This window comes from Sapajus apella, unplaced genomic scaffold (genome assembly GCF_009761245.1).
Source record: "Sapajus apella isolate SASKATOON/1434 unplaced genomic scaffold, GSC_monkey_1.0 scaffold27, whole genome shotgun sequence".
In the NCBI taxonomy this organism is placed as follows: Eukaryota; Metazoa; Chordata; class Mammalia; order Primates; family Cebidae; genus Sapajus; species Sapajus apella.
This window is the reverse complement of record NW_022436967.1, coordinates 25,008,366-25,028,104: the sequence shown is the minus strand read 5'-3', so window position 1 is coordinate 25,028,104 and position 19,739 is coordinate 25,008,366. Positions and strand designations below refer to the sequence as shown.

Here is a 19,739-nt window from a genome sequence, read left to right as displayed (position 1 = left end):
ATTTAGTAGTCTCTCCTCGGCCATTGCTACAGAGAGACACTAACACAAACATTGTTGAAGTATGTTACACAAATTAACCTCTACTCCAAGACAAGTGACTATTTATTCAGGTCTATTATTGCTTTGCTGAGGGGATTCTTTCGACTATCATCTTCTTTGATGACTAGGTTGTAGACCTGTGAGCATTATCACAGAGTATACTTGAATTATTTGTGTTATTTCTTTTGTTCCATACCTTTGCGTGGAACTTAGGTCAGAAGCAACAACAAAAAGCCCAGCTGCTTGGAACTTGTTCACAATCGGAACCATACAATTTGATATCTTAATAACTGGTTTTAATACCTTTAATTTCTTAGATGCTTTTTGATAATTATTTAAGATACATTTTTGAAAGCAATATTGGCTGTAAACACTGTGAATGCAGGAGTTTAGGCAGATTTTTACTGAGTTATACATATTTCCTTGAAGACAATATGTAAAAAGAAGAGAAACGCCTTCATCTAATCCTCTAGAAATGTGGACTCTACCTCCTACCTCCATGTTAATCAGGGAAGAGTTCCTCTGAAGGACTGATACCAGTTTTGTGCTGATCCAAGATTCACAGCCTGGATATCATTATGAATGATCAGTGAGGCTGTATTAGACAATTAGGTAGTTTATTTTTGTAAATGATATTACTATATTTAAATACTTAGAAAATGATTCACTCAGAAGTCAATGTGTTTTTCTGAAACTAAATTGTAACATCAATAATAGACATACACTCAGGATATGTCTGTGTGACAGGAAATATCAAGATAAAAATAAAACAAATTTAGTCAATTATTTCCTAAAATGTAAAAATTTGACATTTTGAAAAATAACAGCCAGACTGAGGACTGATTTTTCTCTCCATTTTGACATGAATATTGATATGATGTAAATGTAAAATAAAAATTTCTTGACCACAGTTAGGGTATTTGGATTAATAATTACTGTTCTTATTTTGTGTCTTGCTTCTCTCTAACTAAGAAATCGTTTGTAGCTAATGTTGCTATGGAAATAGCACAAATTTTCATTACCTAAGGTATTTGAATGCTTATTTAGGGTGTTTTTAAAACAAAGTCACCAAAGCCTATGTATCTACTCAATAGAAATAAATGATTGTAATTTTGAAAATATTTCTTAAAAACAATACAGTAAACATCATAGTTCATTTCAAGTAAAAGAGAGCAGTATCAAGTAACCCCAAAACTGCAGAATAACTGTTTCTATTTTTCCCATAATCTTTTGTTAAGTGGTGAAAATTATGGAGAGTAAGAAAAATTATCAGATCTTTTTGTGCTTTAATGAGTTTATATGCTTCAAAAGAAAAGAGTTAATATGCTCCTATTGTGAAAATAGCAACAATTTTCAACTAGATTTTCATTAGAAAAAGAAAGAAAAGGGACTTTTTTTTTCATTTGATATTTTCAGAATTATTAACTTTGAGAGTAAACAGTTCTGTAATGCCCATGTAGGTGATTTAACCTGGTTGGTTAAACTACATTTTATTGTATTGGTAAAATTTAATTCACATTCAAAATTGGGGTGAGCTGAACTTTTTCTTTCTTTTATATTCCTATTGATACCAAGTATATTGTTTAATTTTTGTTTTTTAATTATTGTATCATGATAACAACATAATCTTACTACACAGTTGTAAAATGGTATAGGAATATCAAGACAGTGTAAATGACGTGGAACAAATTCTATATCCTCTGTAAGAACGTTTCAACATATTTCTATGGTTCCAAAATTATAATGCCAACCAATACTGCTTTTTTAAAACAAAAATAAAACAAAAACACGGGTTTTGAATCTTTCTCTGAAAAGATATTTAAAAAATTTTATTGATACATTAATTCTGTGGCTGAAACCTTGTGTTGTTTAATCATATTCTGATTTTAATATGCAAAACCAACTTAAGAAACATTGTGCATAAACAACAAATCTCATAAATAGATAAATATTTAAGGTAACTAAAAATAGTGTTGCCAATAAATATAGGATATTTATTTACCTCTTTATATATTTAGTTATGTACCACCTTATAACATTAAGATTTAAGATCTTACTAAAGCATTTATTATTGCTCATATATTAGGCAGACAGTTAGTTACCATGTGACTTTCTTCACTAATACAATGGCTGCAACAAAGATAAGTGAAGCGCTATACTGACTATCATATCTTTGCTTTCATAGAGTGGTTTTACCCCTTTGCACATAGCTGCACACTATGGAAATGTCAACGTGGCAACTCTTCTTCTAAACCGGGGAGCTGCTGTGGACTTCACAGCCAGGGTATGGATTAAAATAGTTTCTCATTCTAGATAGCAGTAAGTAAGTATTTTAACAAAGAGAAAAAACAAGACACCAATGTCTTTCTTAAAGGTTTTATTTCTTTTTCCTTACCTGTGCTGGAGATACTAGAATTTCCATTTTTTTTTTTCTTTAAATCACATGAAGTCATCTTGGCTTAAGCAGAAAATAAGAATGTTGTAAACTCATGCACAAATCATTTCCAATAGTTAGGGAGGACATTAATTCTGACCAGTATGAATAGTTATATTTAACAATCATGCCATGAATCCTGATAAGTCATGTTAATAAATAGTTAAACGGTTAAAATGTTAAGTATAAAATATAGAAGTAGCATGTCTTGTGATGATTGTAGGGCACACAATTTGATAGGGAATTGTTTTCAATGAATTGAGAGTTTGTTCATATGAAGTCTTACTAAAATACGTAAAAGGTGTCATGTTGTTACATGTTTCATGGTATGCTTTTATTAGAAAGAATTCACTTACATGATAATTGCAGTAAATCAGTATAGTTAATATACAGTTAATGCAGAATATAAATATTCAAAAATTATGACACAAAAAATCAGGTACATATTTTTGCCATAATGACATGTGATAGCCAATAAAATAAGTAAATATAATTTGTATGCATAATATTTTTGTACTAAGAAGTCATCTGCACTGTAACTATGTTGTGTTATTTTCAAGCTGTTTTCTTACTGAATTATTCTGAAGGAGATGTTTGTTTGTTGTTGTTGTTGTTGTTTAGAGACAGGGTCTGGCTCTGTTGCCCAGGGTGGAGTGCAGGGGCACGATCATGGCTCACTGAAGCCTTGAACCCATAGGCTCAAATAATCCTCCTGACTCAGCCTCCTGAGTAGCTAGAACTATAGGCATACACTACTATACCTGGCTAATTAAAAAAAAAAATTCTTTTTGTAGCAATGAGGTCTTATTATGTTGCCCTGGCTGGTCTCAAACTCCTGGCTTCAAGTAATCCTCCCACCTCAGCTTCCCAAAGTGCTGGGATTACAGGCATGAGCCACCATGCCCAACTTGAAGGAGATATTTTTAAGAATCATTTTTATATTGGATATTAATGTAAACATTTGTATCCTATTTTTAAGCATCATAAAACTTAGGATTCCAGACTCTTTAAGCACATGGATGTTGTAGAAAAACTTTACACTAGGGCTCTATCTTAGGTAGATTTTAATTTGTTGTTTCTATTACACTAAAGTGTTCCCTTTGTCTCTTGACTGTAGCATGAACATTCAGCGCATATTTTGTAGTTATTGACTAACTTAGTTATGCAGTTTCATTCCATTTTTCATTCTCTAATTGTTTTGTGGTTCATGTGTTTTCTTGTTCCTTAAAAACAAAGTCATAGAAAGAGTAGAAACTGTGGATCAAATTACCACATAGGTCACAACCTCCTTTGTGGCCTTTGACACAAAGGCATCACCATTATGCCCTATCATACCCAACAGCTCTTGTTTGGTCTTTCTGTGATATAGAATGGAATCACTCCTCTGCATGTGGCTTCCAAAAGGGGAAATACAAACATGGTGAAGCTCTTACTGGATCGAGGCGGTCAGATCGATGCCAAAACTAGGGTGAGTGTCTCTGTTCTTTCAATTTTCTACCACTATTATTTCTTTCAATCCTCATAGAAGGCACCTCAAGACACCAGGTCATAAGCATAGTCATTGTGTTTTCAAGGAAATTGCTTTTTTGGAATTGATTTAACTCTCATGCAGTATTTAAAGGGTTCATGTCATAAAGTAAATTAATATTTGCTCATAAGTTCCCAGAGAAGCAAAATGTTGGCCCCTCAGTTAGATAGTTTTTCAAGTTTTTGCTTATTGATTTTCTAGAAACAAAGATCAAAGACTGGGCTTACACAACTTGGTTTGGGGTAGTTATAAGTATCAGGTACCTGAACTAATTACCTTACATTAAGCTTGAGAATGTGGCTTTTACATAAAATATTTTAATACATGTTTACAATCTTTTGAATGTAACTATTCAATTCCTAATTCATTTTTCTTAAATGGCTATGCTATACTGACCTGAGCAAGGGATTTGCTATTATGTAGAAAAGCATACAGTTAGTATGCTAGACCTTTATTTATGTTATTTTGGTAGAAGTGCTATCCTTCATTTGTTTCAAACTTAAGTAAAATATCATTTCAAGTTTGCAATACACTGCAAATAGATAATAAGATAGGCAGTAGAGTGCAGTTGTTGAAAGTACAGAATGAGGGCTAACTGCCTGATTTCAAATTCTACCTTTTACTATTAATAAGTTATATTACATTGACAGTTTACTTACCTTCTCTGAACTTAGGCTAATAATACCCTTACCTCATAAAGTTGTGTAAGAATTAACTCTTAGCTATATTATTTACCTTTTTTTGGAAAAGTGGAGTAAATTACATAGCTCTTTTTGATATTTGATAATATTACTGATATTATACAATATATAATTAATTGCTTAAACATATAAGGAGTATTTCAATATTAATTCTCTGGAGTAGATTTTGTTAATCACAGACTTCAACAAACTTCAAATATGCCTATAATCCAAAAATGTTAATATGTGGTGTAATAAGTCCTTGTTAATATGTGGTGTAAAAAGTCTATCAAAGATGAGAAATAGAATATGTCTCTTATAGTATTTAACTTCAATTTATTTAGTTCTGAGACTTCATGTTTTTATAGTCTCAGCAGTAAAGATCAAATCCAGTTTCCTTGTAAATCTGAAGACTAGCAAACACTTTTGTTTAATAAACTTTGTCATCTGTAAGCTTCCAGGATCTATACCAGTCCCAGACTATAAATTATCATTTTTAATGACCTCAGGAAACTTTGCTTTCTTAATCTCATTTCTCTAAAGCTTTTGGTCCAGAATGGCTACATCACCTCACCTAGGAGAGGTTTGCATTCTGTCAAATCTTAGTTGTGATGTCCATTGTCTTTTGCATCAGAGTCTTATCTACTTTTTGCTTAGTAGGCATGCCTATTTCTTTACCATACTGTGAGTATACAGAATTTGGAACAGTATGCGTTATGTTGCATGGTTTGCTTACCTGTTTTTTATATGTAAAGGAATGAGTTTTTGCACATTACTATAGCATCATTGCTAACATCACCAATGCTAGTGTAATTTCTTCCTATATGCTCCCTTTATGAGATTACTACTGGAAAGAAAGCATTTTGGAAATGCAAAAAATTTTTATCTTGGCCAATGTGTTAGGGATGCACATTGCTTTTATTAATGCTTTTTGGAGTATTCATTCATTATTGAAGCAGTTGATTTTGTTCTTATTAGTCACCACAATAATTACTTAATAAAAGTGCTCTAGTTTGTGTGGCTTACAGACATTTGGGTATAAAATTAAAAAGTCTAGCTCCAAATAGGCAGTGTATCTTCATAAAAAGGGTACTAAGAAATGAAGAGTAATGGATTCTTATACTAGTTCTGTGATTAACTAATTATCCTTGAGCAAGTTAACAATCAAATGTAAGCCCTGGTTTCTTTTATGAAGGGAATATTTGGGCCATATTTTATATAGTGCAGCCTTTAGATACAGCAAATAAATTTCATTCAAGGATTTAAAAAGAATACAATAGGTTTTTTAATTATATACACTATATAAACATTCCATTCATTTATTCCTTAAATAAATAACTATTGAGTTACTGCTTGGTGCCGTGAACCCTGAAGATAACAACAGTTAACAAGACGGACTAGGTCTCTAGACTCACAGAGATGCAAGTCAACAGTTCAAGAAAATAAGAGTCTTCTGATAAAAGTTTAATAATAGGTTCTTTTTTTAAAAAAATCCTTGATTTGTAGCATTGTCTTTGCTGATTTCCATGGTATAAATCTTTCTACAGTGGTCAGTTTAGAGTTAGCCACATGGCATCACTAAATGCAGAACTGGGGAGAGGTGTGCAAAAACTGGCTCTCCTTACTTCATATGAGCTGGTTCCAGCATACCCCAGGATTAGGTACAATATTGAATGGTTGCACTGAACTTTTTTAGCACTAAACTTTCCCCCATAAGTTGAAATACTTCTTTCTCTGTAAGCAGGAGTATTTAAAAAGCATTGCTAAGTTCTTTTCATTCTGGCTACAGCTAACAAACTTATATCCCAAATGCAAAATCAAGTAGGAGGTAAATACTGAAATCAAGGACTGTGTGCTGAACTTGGGAGGCCAATTGTGGAACTATAATATTTGATTACTGAAATAAATGAACATATTTTGCTTTTCCTTTTGCCTTTTGAAAATAGAAATATGTTTGCATGGAAAATAGAAATAGGAAAACGTTTGTATTAGTTCTCATGCTGCTATGAGGAATTGCCCAAGACTGGGTAATTTATGAAGGAAAGAAGTTTAATTGACTCACAGTTTTGCAGGTCTGGGGAGGCCTCAGGAAACTTACAATCATGGCAGAAGGGGAAGCAAACATGTCCTTCTTCACATGGTGACAGGAGAGATAAATGAGTGCCCAGTGAAGGGGGACACTCCTTATAAAACCATCAGCTCTCATGAGAACTAACTCACTATCACAAGAATAGCATGGGGGTATCTGCCCCCATTATTCAATTACCTCCCTCTGGGTCCCTCCCATGACACATGGGGATTATGGGAACTAGAATTCAAGATGAGATTTCAGTGGGGACACAGCCAAACCATATCACTGTTTAATTTGTTTTTGACTACACTTTTAGATAATATAATAGAGTTTCCATATATAGAATGCTTTTAAAGTATTATGCTTTCATGTTTTTGTCATTGACATCTCAATTTCCCACAGCATTTAAATTAACCATAAATATTCTGAATTTAGTATATTCTGTCAAGGATTTTCCTTTGATCTTATTGTTTTTCTTATTCATAAGGTTTTTATTATCTAGAGAATAGCAAGATCTATAGAGGCTTTTAGATAATTAAAATATAACAAACAAACAAATCTTACCCACAGTTACTTCTTTGCTCTCACCACTATGTTGGCAATCATTGAGACATTTTCTATGTTGTTGGCATTCTCATCATTGACAACTATCTAATGTGAAACTCTAAGACATTTACACCAGAGCCTTTTGTTGGTATCTGAAAGGCCTCATTTCAATGTGAAAACATAAATTTTGTAGCTAGCTAAAATAAAATTATAAATTTAGTCTTTATTAAGGGCATTTTTAAAGCTTATTTATTATTTAAATGTAGAGATACCCCATATAAGGATTATGTTTAAAATATTAAAAAACATATTTCAATGCAAACAATAAAAGGTAGGCAAAAACATTAAAGGATGATGAACAAAAAGCAACACATAGTGAAAAGGAGTCACCCTTGCTACTTGTTATTAGGTGTAATAATTAAAGCAATAACAATAATGGTTGTCAGTTGCCATATGCATATGTTGTTCTAGGCACCCTGCTATGTACTCTACAAATACCATCTTATTTTGTCTTTCTAACAGCTTATGAAGTGTGTATCATTTTCTTGTTGAAAATATATAGAGGACTTCATTTAAGAAATGAGACTACCAAAGGGAAAAATGAGTTTCAATGGAGTTATGTAACTTGACCTAGGACACACAACTTGGCAATCAGTAGAGCCTACCCATGTGAATATATAAACCTTAGGATACATTGTTGGAAGAATGACCTAAGCAGAGAGTCAGGGGAAATATGAAAAGATAAACTAGATAAGTGGCATCCCTACAATATTGGTTAATCTTCTTTTATCAAAGTTATCCACATCATGGTGTATAGTACATCAGTGTGATTGATTCTAGAGAAAACAAACAAGCAAACAAAAAATGGAGACAACACAAAGCGTCTCTGGAAGAAGGAAAATCCCATAACCTGCAACTACAAACTTAGGAATATAAGTAAAAAGATTTTAGAATACACAACCTTGAAAAGAATTTTTTTTTGCATTAACTTGATAATGTGCTTTGTTGAAAATATTCAAAATCTAATAAAATTGATCTTGTTGGATAACTTGAATTTGATGTCATTATTGACACATCTTATAAGGACAGACACCTTGCATCATTAAATGTAGTATTTAGAACTAATTTAATCCATATTGTTCTTACATGTTCTTGTGGGTGTATTAAGTGTTCTCCATAAAGCTCCTATTATTACTCTGAGAGTATTTTGGAGGTTTCAACATGATTACACAAAGACTATTTCATGTAATTTGCAGAAAGCAATACATTACCTTTTCTAAAAAAGATGTGAGGCAGCATTCCCTCCTTCATTTTTCAAACAAGACTTGAAAGTTAAATAGGATAAGAGACTTCATCTCCACTCTATATATCGTGAAGTTGAGCCTTAGGGAGATTCACCCATAGTTGCTGATTTGAGATTCACTGCAGGAATCCATGGCTCCAAAGTCCATACACTGAACCATTGAATATGATGCCTGTGTTCACCATGTGGGATTTCTCAAACCTTAGATCTCCACAAAGCCCCCACCAAGAATATGATTGAGAAACCATGCTATATCTATTGTTATGTCACTTACGTAATAATTAATGCTCTAGTTCCACAACAGGGTGCTGTTATCAGGATTCAAAAGTGTAATCATTATCATCATTTTACCAGCATAACTCTTAGCCTCCTGTCTGGCAAACTTTAAAATAACGTAACATCCCAACTGCAGTAAGTACTTTTTTTATGAGAAGGGAATCTTTTCAGGCTAATTCTTAGGTACCCAAAACTTCAAAATCTGTTTTGGTTATTCAATATCTTCCTAGTGGCTAAATGGATTTCACAAAGCAAGGAATCATTATCAGTCAAGGTCCTAGCCAAAAGCAGAGGCACAAATTCGATCATTTTATTAGACATTACTGAAGGGTCTATTTATAATATTGTGTAGTCTGTTGGAAAGGGATAAGGGACAGTGTAGAATCCTAGGGGCTAGTAACAGCGGGACTCAATACCACTGCTCGACCTAAAAAGCGAGAAGTAGAAGAGGCTCCCAGAACTTCAGAGGGGAGAATTGTGTGGCAAGGCTGCTTTGGCAGGAGAGTAAACTTTGGTCAAGACACACAGCCAGATTTAGGAGATCCCTTGAAGTTCCTTTCATGTCTTGCTGCATTGGCTAAGCCCAACTGGAAGCCAGAGGACAAGGCAGCTCACTGATGTCCCTTAGAGCAGCCAGTCTGTTGGGACACAAAGCAGAGTGGAGAAGGGTAGTGCATGGGTCTGGAGAGGCAAGCAGAAGCCACCTAGCATAGAAATCCCAGCATTGAGTCAGAAAGAGTGTTGCAATTCAGAGAAATTATTTTTATTTGGAGTAAAGCATAGCCTGGAGAGATGGTCCTGGAAGTAGAGACACAAACGAGAGGCCATTTGAGTTCTGGATAAATCAGAAACTGCTGAAATCCTCTTAACTACTCATTATCCATTCTCTGTGATTTCCCCACCTTCTCCACCTCTGTCCTTGGGACAATCTTTTTTTCTTTTTCCTTCAGCCTCAAATTACCAGTAAATTTATATGCTCAGTATTTCATTTTCTCTCTCACTTCTTGACCACCGTTACTTACGTTTTGCCTCTCATTTCCCACCTGCTCTGCTTTTTGGCCATGACACCCTAAAGAGAAATAAAATGTAAAAGACAGCGAGCACTTGGGAATTGCTCTGGAATAAGAGGCTATCTCAGAACTGTTAAGGTCGGAAAGTTTTATAAATAATGTAGCATATAGTTCTGCCATATTTTATTTAATAAAGTTAGAGTTCTAGTTATTAATAATAAAGTTCATCTTTGGGAATCAATTATGTGATTTTCAAAATGTTGAAATATATTTGTGAAAACATTTAAAATAGCCTAAGAAATGACTCTTCCTTTTTACAAGCATTAGGAGGCATTTTAGGAGGATTTATGAAAGTGGTGACAATTCAAAGGAAAACATATGAAAAAAATACACTAAGAAAAAATTTTAGGTCAAAGTGTATTAGAACAAACAAAATGAAAACAGTATAACCTAATGTAATCCCTGTTTTGGGTTCTAGTGAGTAGAGCTTTAAAGTTCAACAAATGCCACGTGCTCTGCTTTTCCATCTTCTTGAATGTGCAAACACATGACCAGAAGCCCATTTCATTCCATTGACCCTCCACACAGGGGATACCACTTGCTTTCTCCCTGTCTCTGTATTGTTTGTCTTTCTCTTTCTCTCTCTTGCTGTCTGTCAAGATCTATTTCTGACTTGTTTTCTCTTTCACTCATCTTCTTTCTGGTCATTTAACAAATTGCAATTCTGTTATTGATTTATTGAGTGATCAGGACTGAGTTTAGGGAACTCCCTCTTTATGGTTACAACAGATGCAATGTAGATTTTTTTTTAAGGGAACTGGGGCTCAATTCTTTAATTCTTTTTGCAGGATGGGCTAACACCACTTCACTGTGCGGCACGAAGTGGGCATGACCAAGTGGTGGAACTTCTGTTGGAACGGGGTGCTCCCTTGCTGGCAAGGACTAAGGTGAGTCATTATCAGTAAAATAGGATCCTAAGGAATTTTTAAGTCACTTTTTAAATTATCTCTATTCTTTTTAAATAGAAGCATGAGCCAAGCATTTTCTACTTATTTAATAATTGTGTGCTAGGAATAGGAATATGTATCAAACTGTTTAAAAATTATTAAAATAAACAGATATATGCATCGAGATGTATTGAATGTGTGCCTTCAGGGTTTTTTTCTATATTTTTACCTGTTATTCTTACTGCAGATGAAAATTTGAATACATCTGTATTTTAATTATAAATGAGAATATCTCTTAGATTCTGAGTCTAGGTTTTTATGATCCTCTCAGATAACTATGAAATATATATAAAATTATCTTTTAAAACAGCACAATTAGCAACATGAGTTGAATCTTTTTGCTTATCCAATCTTTATCTCATAGGCAATGATAATAAAAAATAATTTCTCAACAGTGGTATTGGCTGATTATATTGAAGATTAGTAGAGGTGATTTGGAAAGCACAAGTTCAATAGGCCACCTACAAAGAGCTATTAGAAAGCATACTTTCTTTATGACATAGTACATCTATTTTTTAAAATGTCCTTCCTGTAAAATCAAGTATCATTCATATGGAAGGATCCTGTATAAAGTGTCTCTGAGTGTACAGTTATATTCATGCATTCATGCATCCAACTATTACGTAATGTTAAGATACATAGATACAATTTGCCAGGCAAGTGTTCTAGTCACTAAGGCACCATCAAGATGAATAATACACAATCTATAGTTGCAACAAGGTCAGAATTTAGTGTGCATGACAGAAAGGAGATAATTATAAAAATTAGAGATATGTATAGGGTAAGAAACACAGAGAAGATGAACTAATCAGGTTAGAGTGAGGGGATATTGCTCTCTTGGGAGTGGAATAGGTGCCTAATGCTAGACCATTCCCCTCCCCTTCTGTATTAGTCCGTTTCACGCTGCTGACAAAGACATACTTGAGACTGGGCAGTTTACAAAAAAGGAGGTTTAATGGACTCACAGTTCCTCTTGGGGAGGAACTCACAATCGTGAGGCTGAGGAGGCCTCACAATCATGGTGGAATGTGAAAGGCACATGTCACATGGCAGCAGACAAGAGAAGAGAATGAGAACCAAGCGAAAGGGGTTTCCCCTTATAAAACCATCAGATCCTGTGAGACTTATTCACTACCACGACAACAGTATGGGGGAAACTACCCCCATGGTTCAGTTATCTCCCACTGAGTGCCTCCCACAACACAAGGGAATTATGGGAGCTATAATTCTCAGGCCAAATACCTCATGTCATGTTGGACTCTTCTTTTTCTCACTTTTCACATTCTGTCACCAAACAGTGTCACCTCTTCCTTCAAAATGTATCATTAAGTCAGCAGCTTGCCAACAATCTCATTACCAACACTCTGGTCCAGGTCACAATCAACTCTACCTGGAGGACTGCAAGAGCCTCCTAATTGACTTCCTTCTTTTGCATTTTGCCTGTATAGTCTATTCTCAGCACAGCAGCAAGAGTAATCCTGTTGCCCTAAACCTTCCAACAGCACACCGTCTCTCTGACTAAAAATCAAACCTGCATGGTCTGTTACCACTCTGAATTCCTCCCCTCATCCATCATCCTCATTCACTCGCCTTAAACCACATTCTTCTCCTTAATGAGTATCGACATTGATCATGCCAGGTATAATACCAACACAATATGTTTGCACTTGCTTTTTCTGTGCCTCAAGTGTTTTTTTTCCCCAAATCAACAAGACTAGCTCTCTTAATTCCATCATGCCAAACCTCACCTTCTCAGTGAGGCCGTTTCTGGACATCCTATCAAAATTGCACCCATGTACATAAACTCCCTTGGCCATTCTGTGCTTTAGTTTTCTGCTTTCCATTGGCGGCCATTTAACATACTATATAGTTTATCTTACTATTTTTATATTGTATGCCTGTCTTCTACACTAGAATGTAAACTCAGTGAGGATGGGGGTTGTGTTCTGTTCTGTATTCACAGTACTTGAAAAGGGCCTGAGTAGGTGCAAAGTAAATATGTGTAAAATGAACAAAAGAGTAAATGATAAATATCTTAATTTTCACATAAATAACCTTCAAATAGGTAAAACAGCATCAATGAATGATAATTTTAAAAAGAAACATACAACGCTCTAGTCCAAACATCATCAAGGCTTGAATTTCTTCTACATTTTGCCCTTGACAATTATCTTCCCCTCATTGCATAAACACCCTCTCATCAGTCTGTTCCTCCCTTCTAAACTTATTTAATGAACTTCTAAATATGAAAGCAATAGTTATGAATGAAGATTATTTCAAAATATATAATTTGTGAGTCACATATACTCTACCACTCATCATCTACCACAATTAAGAATTAATGTATTTGTTTTTGCGGCCCCTCACTGTTGAAATCACTTTTCTTTTTGAGAATATTGCGCTGGAGGCCTTTTCTGGCTTTTTATCCGATGCAATTTCTGCTTTGTTGAATGTAATGGCTGCCAGACTGGATACTTGGCCAACAATCCTTTTTCTAGTGGCCATATTTGCGTTGGTTATTAAGAAATCCCATCTCTTTAATAGGCACATTTTTTTAAATTTAGTTTTTTCCTAAGTTTACATATTGTTTCCTGAAAGTTTGTTTAGCTTTTTAAAAATGACAGTCTTACCTAATCTGATGAACAGTGCATTACCCTGCTATTGTGTGTTCCTGCTGTTGACTTCATTTTAGAATTAAGGCTAACACTGTTTTGGTCCATATCAATGATGGGAAATTTGGATAAAATGAGGATAGATTATCCACAGATTTAAAAGTTGTGAGGCCATCGGCACATGGCCCAGATTCGCTCACACTCTTCTAGCTCTTACCTACCTGTTTTCTCGAAGTCCAATTCAAGTATCCTTATACTATAGGAAAAAGGAATTGTAAAATTTCACAGCAACATGGATCTAAAAGATGATCAAAATTTCCTTACTCACCCATTTCCCTCTGTATTTATAAGAAATGCAGGCAGAGAGATTAAATGAATGTAAACTGCTATGCATGAAGTTGGATACAAATAACTTAAGCATCAGCTGTTATCTACTTTTCTGTATTTAATATTGTCCTAATAACTGTAAAATCAAGCTAAATTACCACACATACCATTGATGACAGACATACTAATTTGTCTTTTTGTCTGTGGTAGCATAATTATGAAATTAAATGTTCTGTTAGTGTCCCTTTCCTCCAAATATAGTGTGCTGTATATTCTGATGTCAAATGGAAATTATTTTTTCCCCTGCCACTAACTGTGTTAGAAATCATCAATCAACTTTGCTGTATTTTGGAATTTGAAAATAATGAAAAAAAATTGATGTTATTTTGTTTTGTTTTTATGTGCAGAATGGGTTGTCTCCACTACACATGGCCGCCCAGGGAGACCACGTGGAATGTGTGAAGCACCTGTTGCAGCACAAGGCGCCTGTTGATGATGTTACCCTAGACTACCTGACAGCCCTCCACGTTGCTGCACACTGTGGCCACTACCGTGTAACCAAACTTCTTTTGGACAAGAGAGCCAATCCGAACGCCAGAGCCCTGGTAAACTTGGCCCAGTCCACATTAACTGAATACGGATTGAGACAAGCAAACCCAGATTCATTGAGCAACATGCATATACCAGCAATGCATGGTTACAGATATGTAGTTAATTCTGCTAAATTTGTCAGCCTTCACAATCAGCCTGTCTACTTTACACCTTCATAGTTTGCTAGCGTATGCTGGTGTGCAAAGATGTATTTAAGGGAACACCAGTGTAACATTTCTGAAACAAGTGAGTTCCAGACAAATCGATATGAAACCTTTGGAGTGATAAGCAGTTTTAAATGGAAAATAGAAGTTGAAAAATAGGAAATCACAAAATAAATTCTAGATACCTTTGGATAAAGTTAAAACACGAGTGTCAAAAGTTGAATTTATTAATCTCTTTTTGGAAAAAAATAATGGTGAATACATTTGACTATGTAAGAGAGTATAAAATGTAAGCCTATCAAGAGTTCACTTGAAAATTTTTCTTATTGGCTTGATTTCTCAACCACTGGCTAATAGAAAAGTTATGCCTAGTATGTTACTGCTTCAGGAATCATTTTATATATACCATTTCAGGAATTGCCCAAGAGAAAATTCCAAGAGGCTGTTTCTAGACCAGCTTTATGTCTCCCCAGTTCTAATAGTGAATAAATCTTCCTTGCTTCACTTATTTTCTAACAATAATCATTGGAAGTATTAGACATGTACTAATTTATGCCTCTTGTTTCCTAATTCTCAAACTAAAAGTAAATCCTTTTTTCTATGTTTTTACATGGTTTGTGTCAGTTAAATTAGTCTTCAGACAATCAGTATTTAAGCTGAGAGACCATTATAGAAATTGTCAAATACTAAATATGATTTCTATGAAATTTTTTTTCCATTGGAATCAATTTATTGATAATTATATGGGAAGTGAATGTATTTTCTGGTTTACATATAATTATGTGAAAATATTTCTTTTCCCTAGGGAGTCAAAAACATTAATTTTCAACTGGATAGTGGTCAAAAAGCTTATCAAATATCACAGCCTGTTAATTGCAAATATTTAAAGTGCTGCATGTGCATGTGGCTATTTATATCCGGCATGTTGTATAGCTCATACACAGGGGAAATGACTTAACCAATTAATTATGTTTGTCACTCTATTGTGAAAAATAAGAAAAAGTCATCAGCTTAAGTAAGACCATATGCTTTCCTGAGAACTGCTAGTTTGTAAAAACGTTGATTGATGATTGGTCCATGTTGGGACATACAAAACTGTTAGCTGGCATAATAGACATAACAAAGAAACAATCTTGAAATAAAAAAAAAATATGTAATACACAACAAGTAAGCATGTGGCCAGCTAACATATTTTTCTTAATTTGCCCCCAATTCCTGTGCATTAGCTTAGTTCACCAAGTTAGAAAGTACCTGACAAACTTCTCCACATTTCTTTACCCCTAGAGCCACCTCCTTGCAGTTATCCCAGAAATTCTCCCTACATTTCTGGAAACTATTCAGGAACGTAACAGTCATTTCTTTATACAATAAAATTTATTTGATTGGCATATATGTTATAAAAATGATATAAAAACATAGCTTCTGTATATAAAAATGATCAACATAATGATACCTGCAGACTTGAAATAGCCCTTTATAAAGAAAATAGTAGCAAAGTTGAAATATTTCCCCAAAGGCAATATATTCTTAGATTTTTAAGTAGATGAATAATTCTTATGCTCTGGGAAATGGCCCTTCAGAAGAATATGTGCTTGTCTTCAATTCAAGTAATTTCATAACCTGGACAATCAATATACCTTAAAACATCTTAGAACTTCTAAAATATAATTGCTTGTCTATTTTTCTTTCTTTAAAGAGGAGGAGGACCATGTATTTTTCTTCACTTTTGTTTTCTCTGTGACCACACAAACAGAATTATGTACAGGCCCACCACACATAAGCAAAGTTCAGTGCCTGTAGGAACATATCACCATTTTTCTTTCCAAATTCCAGCATCTACAGGGAATCGAAGAAATGGTAACATTATGTGACGATGTAACATTATTGCCTGCAATGTGCCAGCATGGAGTTGTGTGAGAATTGTTTCTGCATGTTTTCAACTAACTTGATTGTCTTTTGCACAGAATGGTTTTACTCCACTGCACATTGCCTGCAAGAAAAACCGCATCAAAGTCATGGAACTGCTGGTGAAATATGGGGCTTCAATCCAAGCTATAACAGAGGTAGAAAAATGTTTTAGCTTGTCACAAAGCATTCCTTCTCTTACTCCTTCCTCCCTTTCCTTTTTCTCATCTTCTATCCTCTTCACTCAAGTTTTATTTATCTGAAGAAGCCCCAAAGCCCCACTGGTGCAGAGGAGTAAAACTGCTGTTGCTTTGTTTCGCAGTCTGGCCTCACACCAATACATGTGGCTGCCTTCATGGGCCACTTGAACATTGTCCTCCTTCTGCTGCAGAACGGAGCCTCTCCAGATGTCACTAACATTGTGAGTATGGCTTGGGTCAGAATAACCCCAGGGAGGAAGAGCGAGAGGAAGAGAGAGTGTGGGTGTATGTACCTGTGTTTGCGTGTATGTCATCAAAGTAAGCAAACAAGCTTTGAGAAGGGCCCTTGTAATAACATATTGTTGGAATAATTGATAGAAGTTCACTGAAAAGAACCTGGATAGGGTAAGAGGTGTTATAAAGTAAAATGGAAGCAATGAAGTAAGACAACTTAAGATTCTGGGTGTAGTAGGTGGATTGAACAAGCATCTTAAATACATTTTTTTAAAAAAAAAATACATTTTAAAAGCTCCTCTGAAAGTGAATGGATAATTGGTTGGAATAGAATCTTCAAGGCTCACTCTAGTTGCTTGAGGGAATTGTATTCCAGTAATTTTCATGAAAACATCAGATCAGCACCATAATGAATCTTAACAAAAGATTAACCAGAGATAGATCAGTATCAGGGACTTTTACTTGGAATCAAATTCTTCCTTCTTCAATTACACTGATTTCCCATTTCTTAACATTACTTGGATTTTTACTTCTGATTTGATCTGGTTTGCTCTAGTGGAGGCTTTTTTTTACCTCAAAGCTATACCACGTATCCTAGACTGAATGTTGGTCTTCAGACCAGTTTCATTCAGTCAACAAATACTGAATATCTCAGAATTTTTCTACATAATCTAAATTAGAATTTTCACTTCTAATTTCTTTACATTTCTCTCATTTTCTTGGATTTTGTCCCTTTAAATTTTGGTCATTGTGACATGACAAATTATCAAATGCAGATTTTCTCCTGAGCAAGAGAACTACTCTGCACAAGGTGCAGGCATGTATTTGAAGTTCAAGAAGGGCAGTAGGGTATTGAGATTCACATGTGCAACAGAAATAACTCCCTCCAAACAAATGTTAGTGCTTATTATAAAAATGAGTTATGTTTTCAAAAGCAATTGATTAGCACTTGTTGCTAATTATTGGTATCTCATTCCATTTAAGTTGTGAAAAGAATGTCCAATTTCACTTTTTATTTGTATTCTCCCTCATATTTCTGTTTCTCTGTATTTCACACACTATTTCCGCAGCGAAGTTTCTGATGGGAAAATCAATTTTGAGAATTAATTTAATTGATTTAAAAATCATTTAATACTCTCTCTTCATATTATTCAGCAATCAGAGCATAAAATAATTGAATAATTTAAAGTCTGTATTTGTAAGTTTTCTTAATTATAGCTTATTGGTCCTAAGATCATAATGTTATATGCTAATCTTTATTTACTCCATTAGGCATAAGAGTTAATTTCACAAAAAAATGTGCTAATGTAAGTTTAATTTCTAGTCACTTCTTAGAACTTTAAAAGTAATCATCATCCCCTCCCTTTTTTTTTTTTTTTGAGATGACCACCCTCCTTTCTTAAAAAAATTGAGAACTGAACAGACTTACATACAGGCCAGTAACATTAAAACCAAAACAAAAAACAACAACAAAAGAAAACAAATAACCAACCAAAAACCTCTGTGTTCTTGCCTGCCTTTTCCTTTTTTTTTCTCCACCTTTTCTTATTTGCATTCCAATGCCTATAGGATCACAGGAGCAATGGTGACATTATGTTACAATATGTTATTACATCATAAGGATAACATGTACAAGAATATTCTGTGGATTGCTTGATTGCAATCCCCTAAATTAATCTCTTTCAGGAGAGATTTTTACAAAATCTTCAAAAACTAATCCATATAAAATGGTTGTGGGAATTGTGGCCACTCTTACTTTGCCTCTTTACTAACCAATTCCAAATCTTCTGATGATTATGGAATTGTAATATATTCCCTTCTATTTAAAAAAAATTATGTAGAATACATGTATATTTTCAAATAAAAATGAAATATTAATTGAAACAATTTTGACATGTTTTTCAACTTGTTGAAGACTCTCAAATTTGACAATTGCTATATTAAACTTTAGCTTTCAACTGTTGGTCATTTAAAATTCTTCATTTTACTTATTCATTTGTCCATTATATTATCTTTCCACCCAGGTCTCTCAAAAGAAATTCTTGAGAGGGACATGCCAATATAATCTCTGTGTTTTCTAGTTATTTTTTTGTAAGATACATTCTTCAGGAAGCAGATACCATATTGATAGGGTTGCCAGGTAAAATATAGGACTCTCAGTTAAATTTAAATTTCAGATAAACAATAAATTTTTGCATATGATCCATGTGATAGTTAAGATATACTAAAATAATTTTTTGTTGTTTGTCTGGAATTAAAATTTAACTGGCTTTTACTTTTAATTTCTAAATCTGGCAATCCTACATTTAGAGGAATTTAACTTTCTCTAGGAGTGGGATGCCTGTGAAGTTGTGTTTTCTCAGAACATGAGGATATAGCTACTGGATCCAAAATTTTTTGCAAGTTGATTAAGAAACTGTGTGAACACAGTGTGTGAAACTGTGTGAAACTGTGTGTGCCTGCTTGCTGTGTCAGAGTTGGCCACTTCCTGACCCTAAAATACCCCACCCTTGGAGCCTTTGTGTGTTGCCTGAAATCATGTTGCATTTTTGAATGCAATGCTGTTTGTTGTGCTTTGATGCTTTTCAACTTGATGCACCCAAAGTGGAAGTCAATGTAGCCTGTCAGCAGAGTCAGTTTTAATAACTGAGAAGAGTGGCATGAAATTTAGTACCTGCTTTGGACATGAGTGTACCCATTCTCTTGCTAGTTTTGTTTTTGTCTGAAAATTCACTCCAATTTTGAGGTTTTTGAGGTTTACCAGTAACTCAATCATGTACAGACTTTTTTTTTTTTTTTTTTTTTTTTTACT

The 19,739-nt window shown here is 34.2% G+C and overlaps 1 protein-coding gene across 50 annotated transcripts in view; it reads left to right on the top strand.

Annotated features, from left to right (window-relative positions):
* ANK2 (ankyrin 2) overlaps positions 1 to 19,739 on the top strand; it is a 675,434-nt gene that overhangs the window by 530,448 nt on the left and 125,247 nt on the right. For 46 of the 50 annotated variants that reach the window (XM_032292510.1, XM_032292509.1, XM_032292511.1 and 43 more), the window contains 6 exons: positions 2,225 to 2,323; positions 3,843 to 3,941; positions 10,736 to 10,834; positions 14,241 to 14,438; positions 16,553 to 16,651; positions 16,816 to 16,914. In XM_032292510.1, the coding sequence (XP_032148401.1) occupies positions 2,225 to 2,323; positions 3,843 to 3,941; positions 10,736 to 10,834; positions 14,241 to 14,438; positions 16,553 to 16,651; positions 16,816 to 16,914 (693 nt within the window). The remainder of the gene's footprint in view (positions 1 to 2,224; positions 2,324 to 3,842; positions 3,942 to 10,735; positions 10,835 to 14,240; positions 14,439 to 16,552; positions 16,652 to 16,815; positions 16,915 to 19,739) is intronic. The other 4 variants (XM_032292532.1, XM_032292557.1, XM_032292564.1 and 1 more) reach the window with 1 other exon arrangement.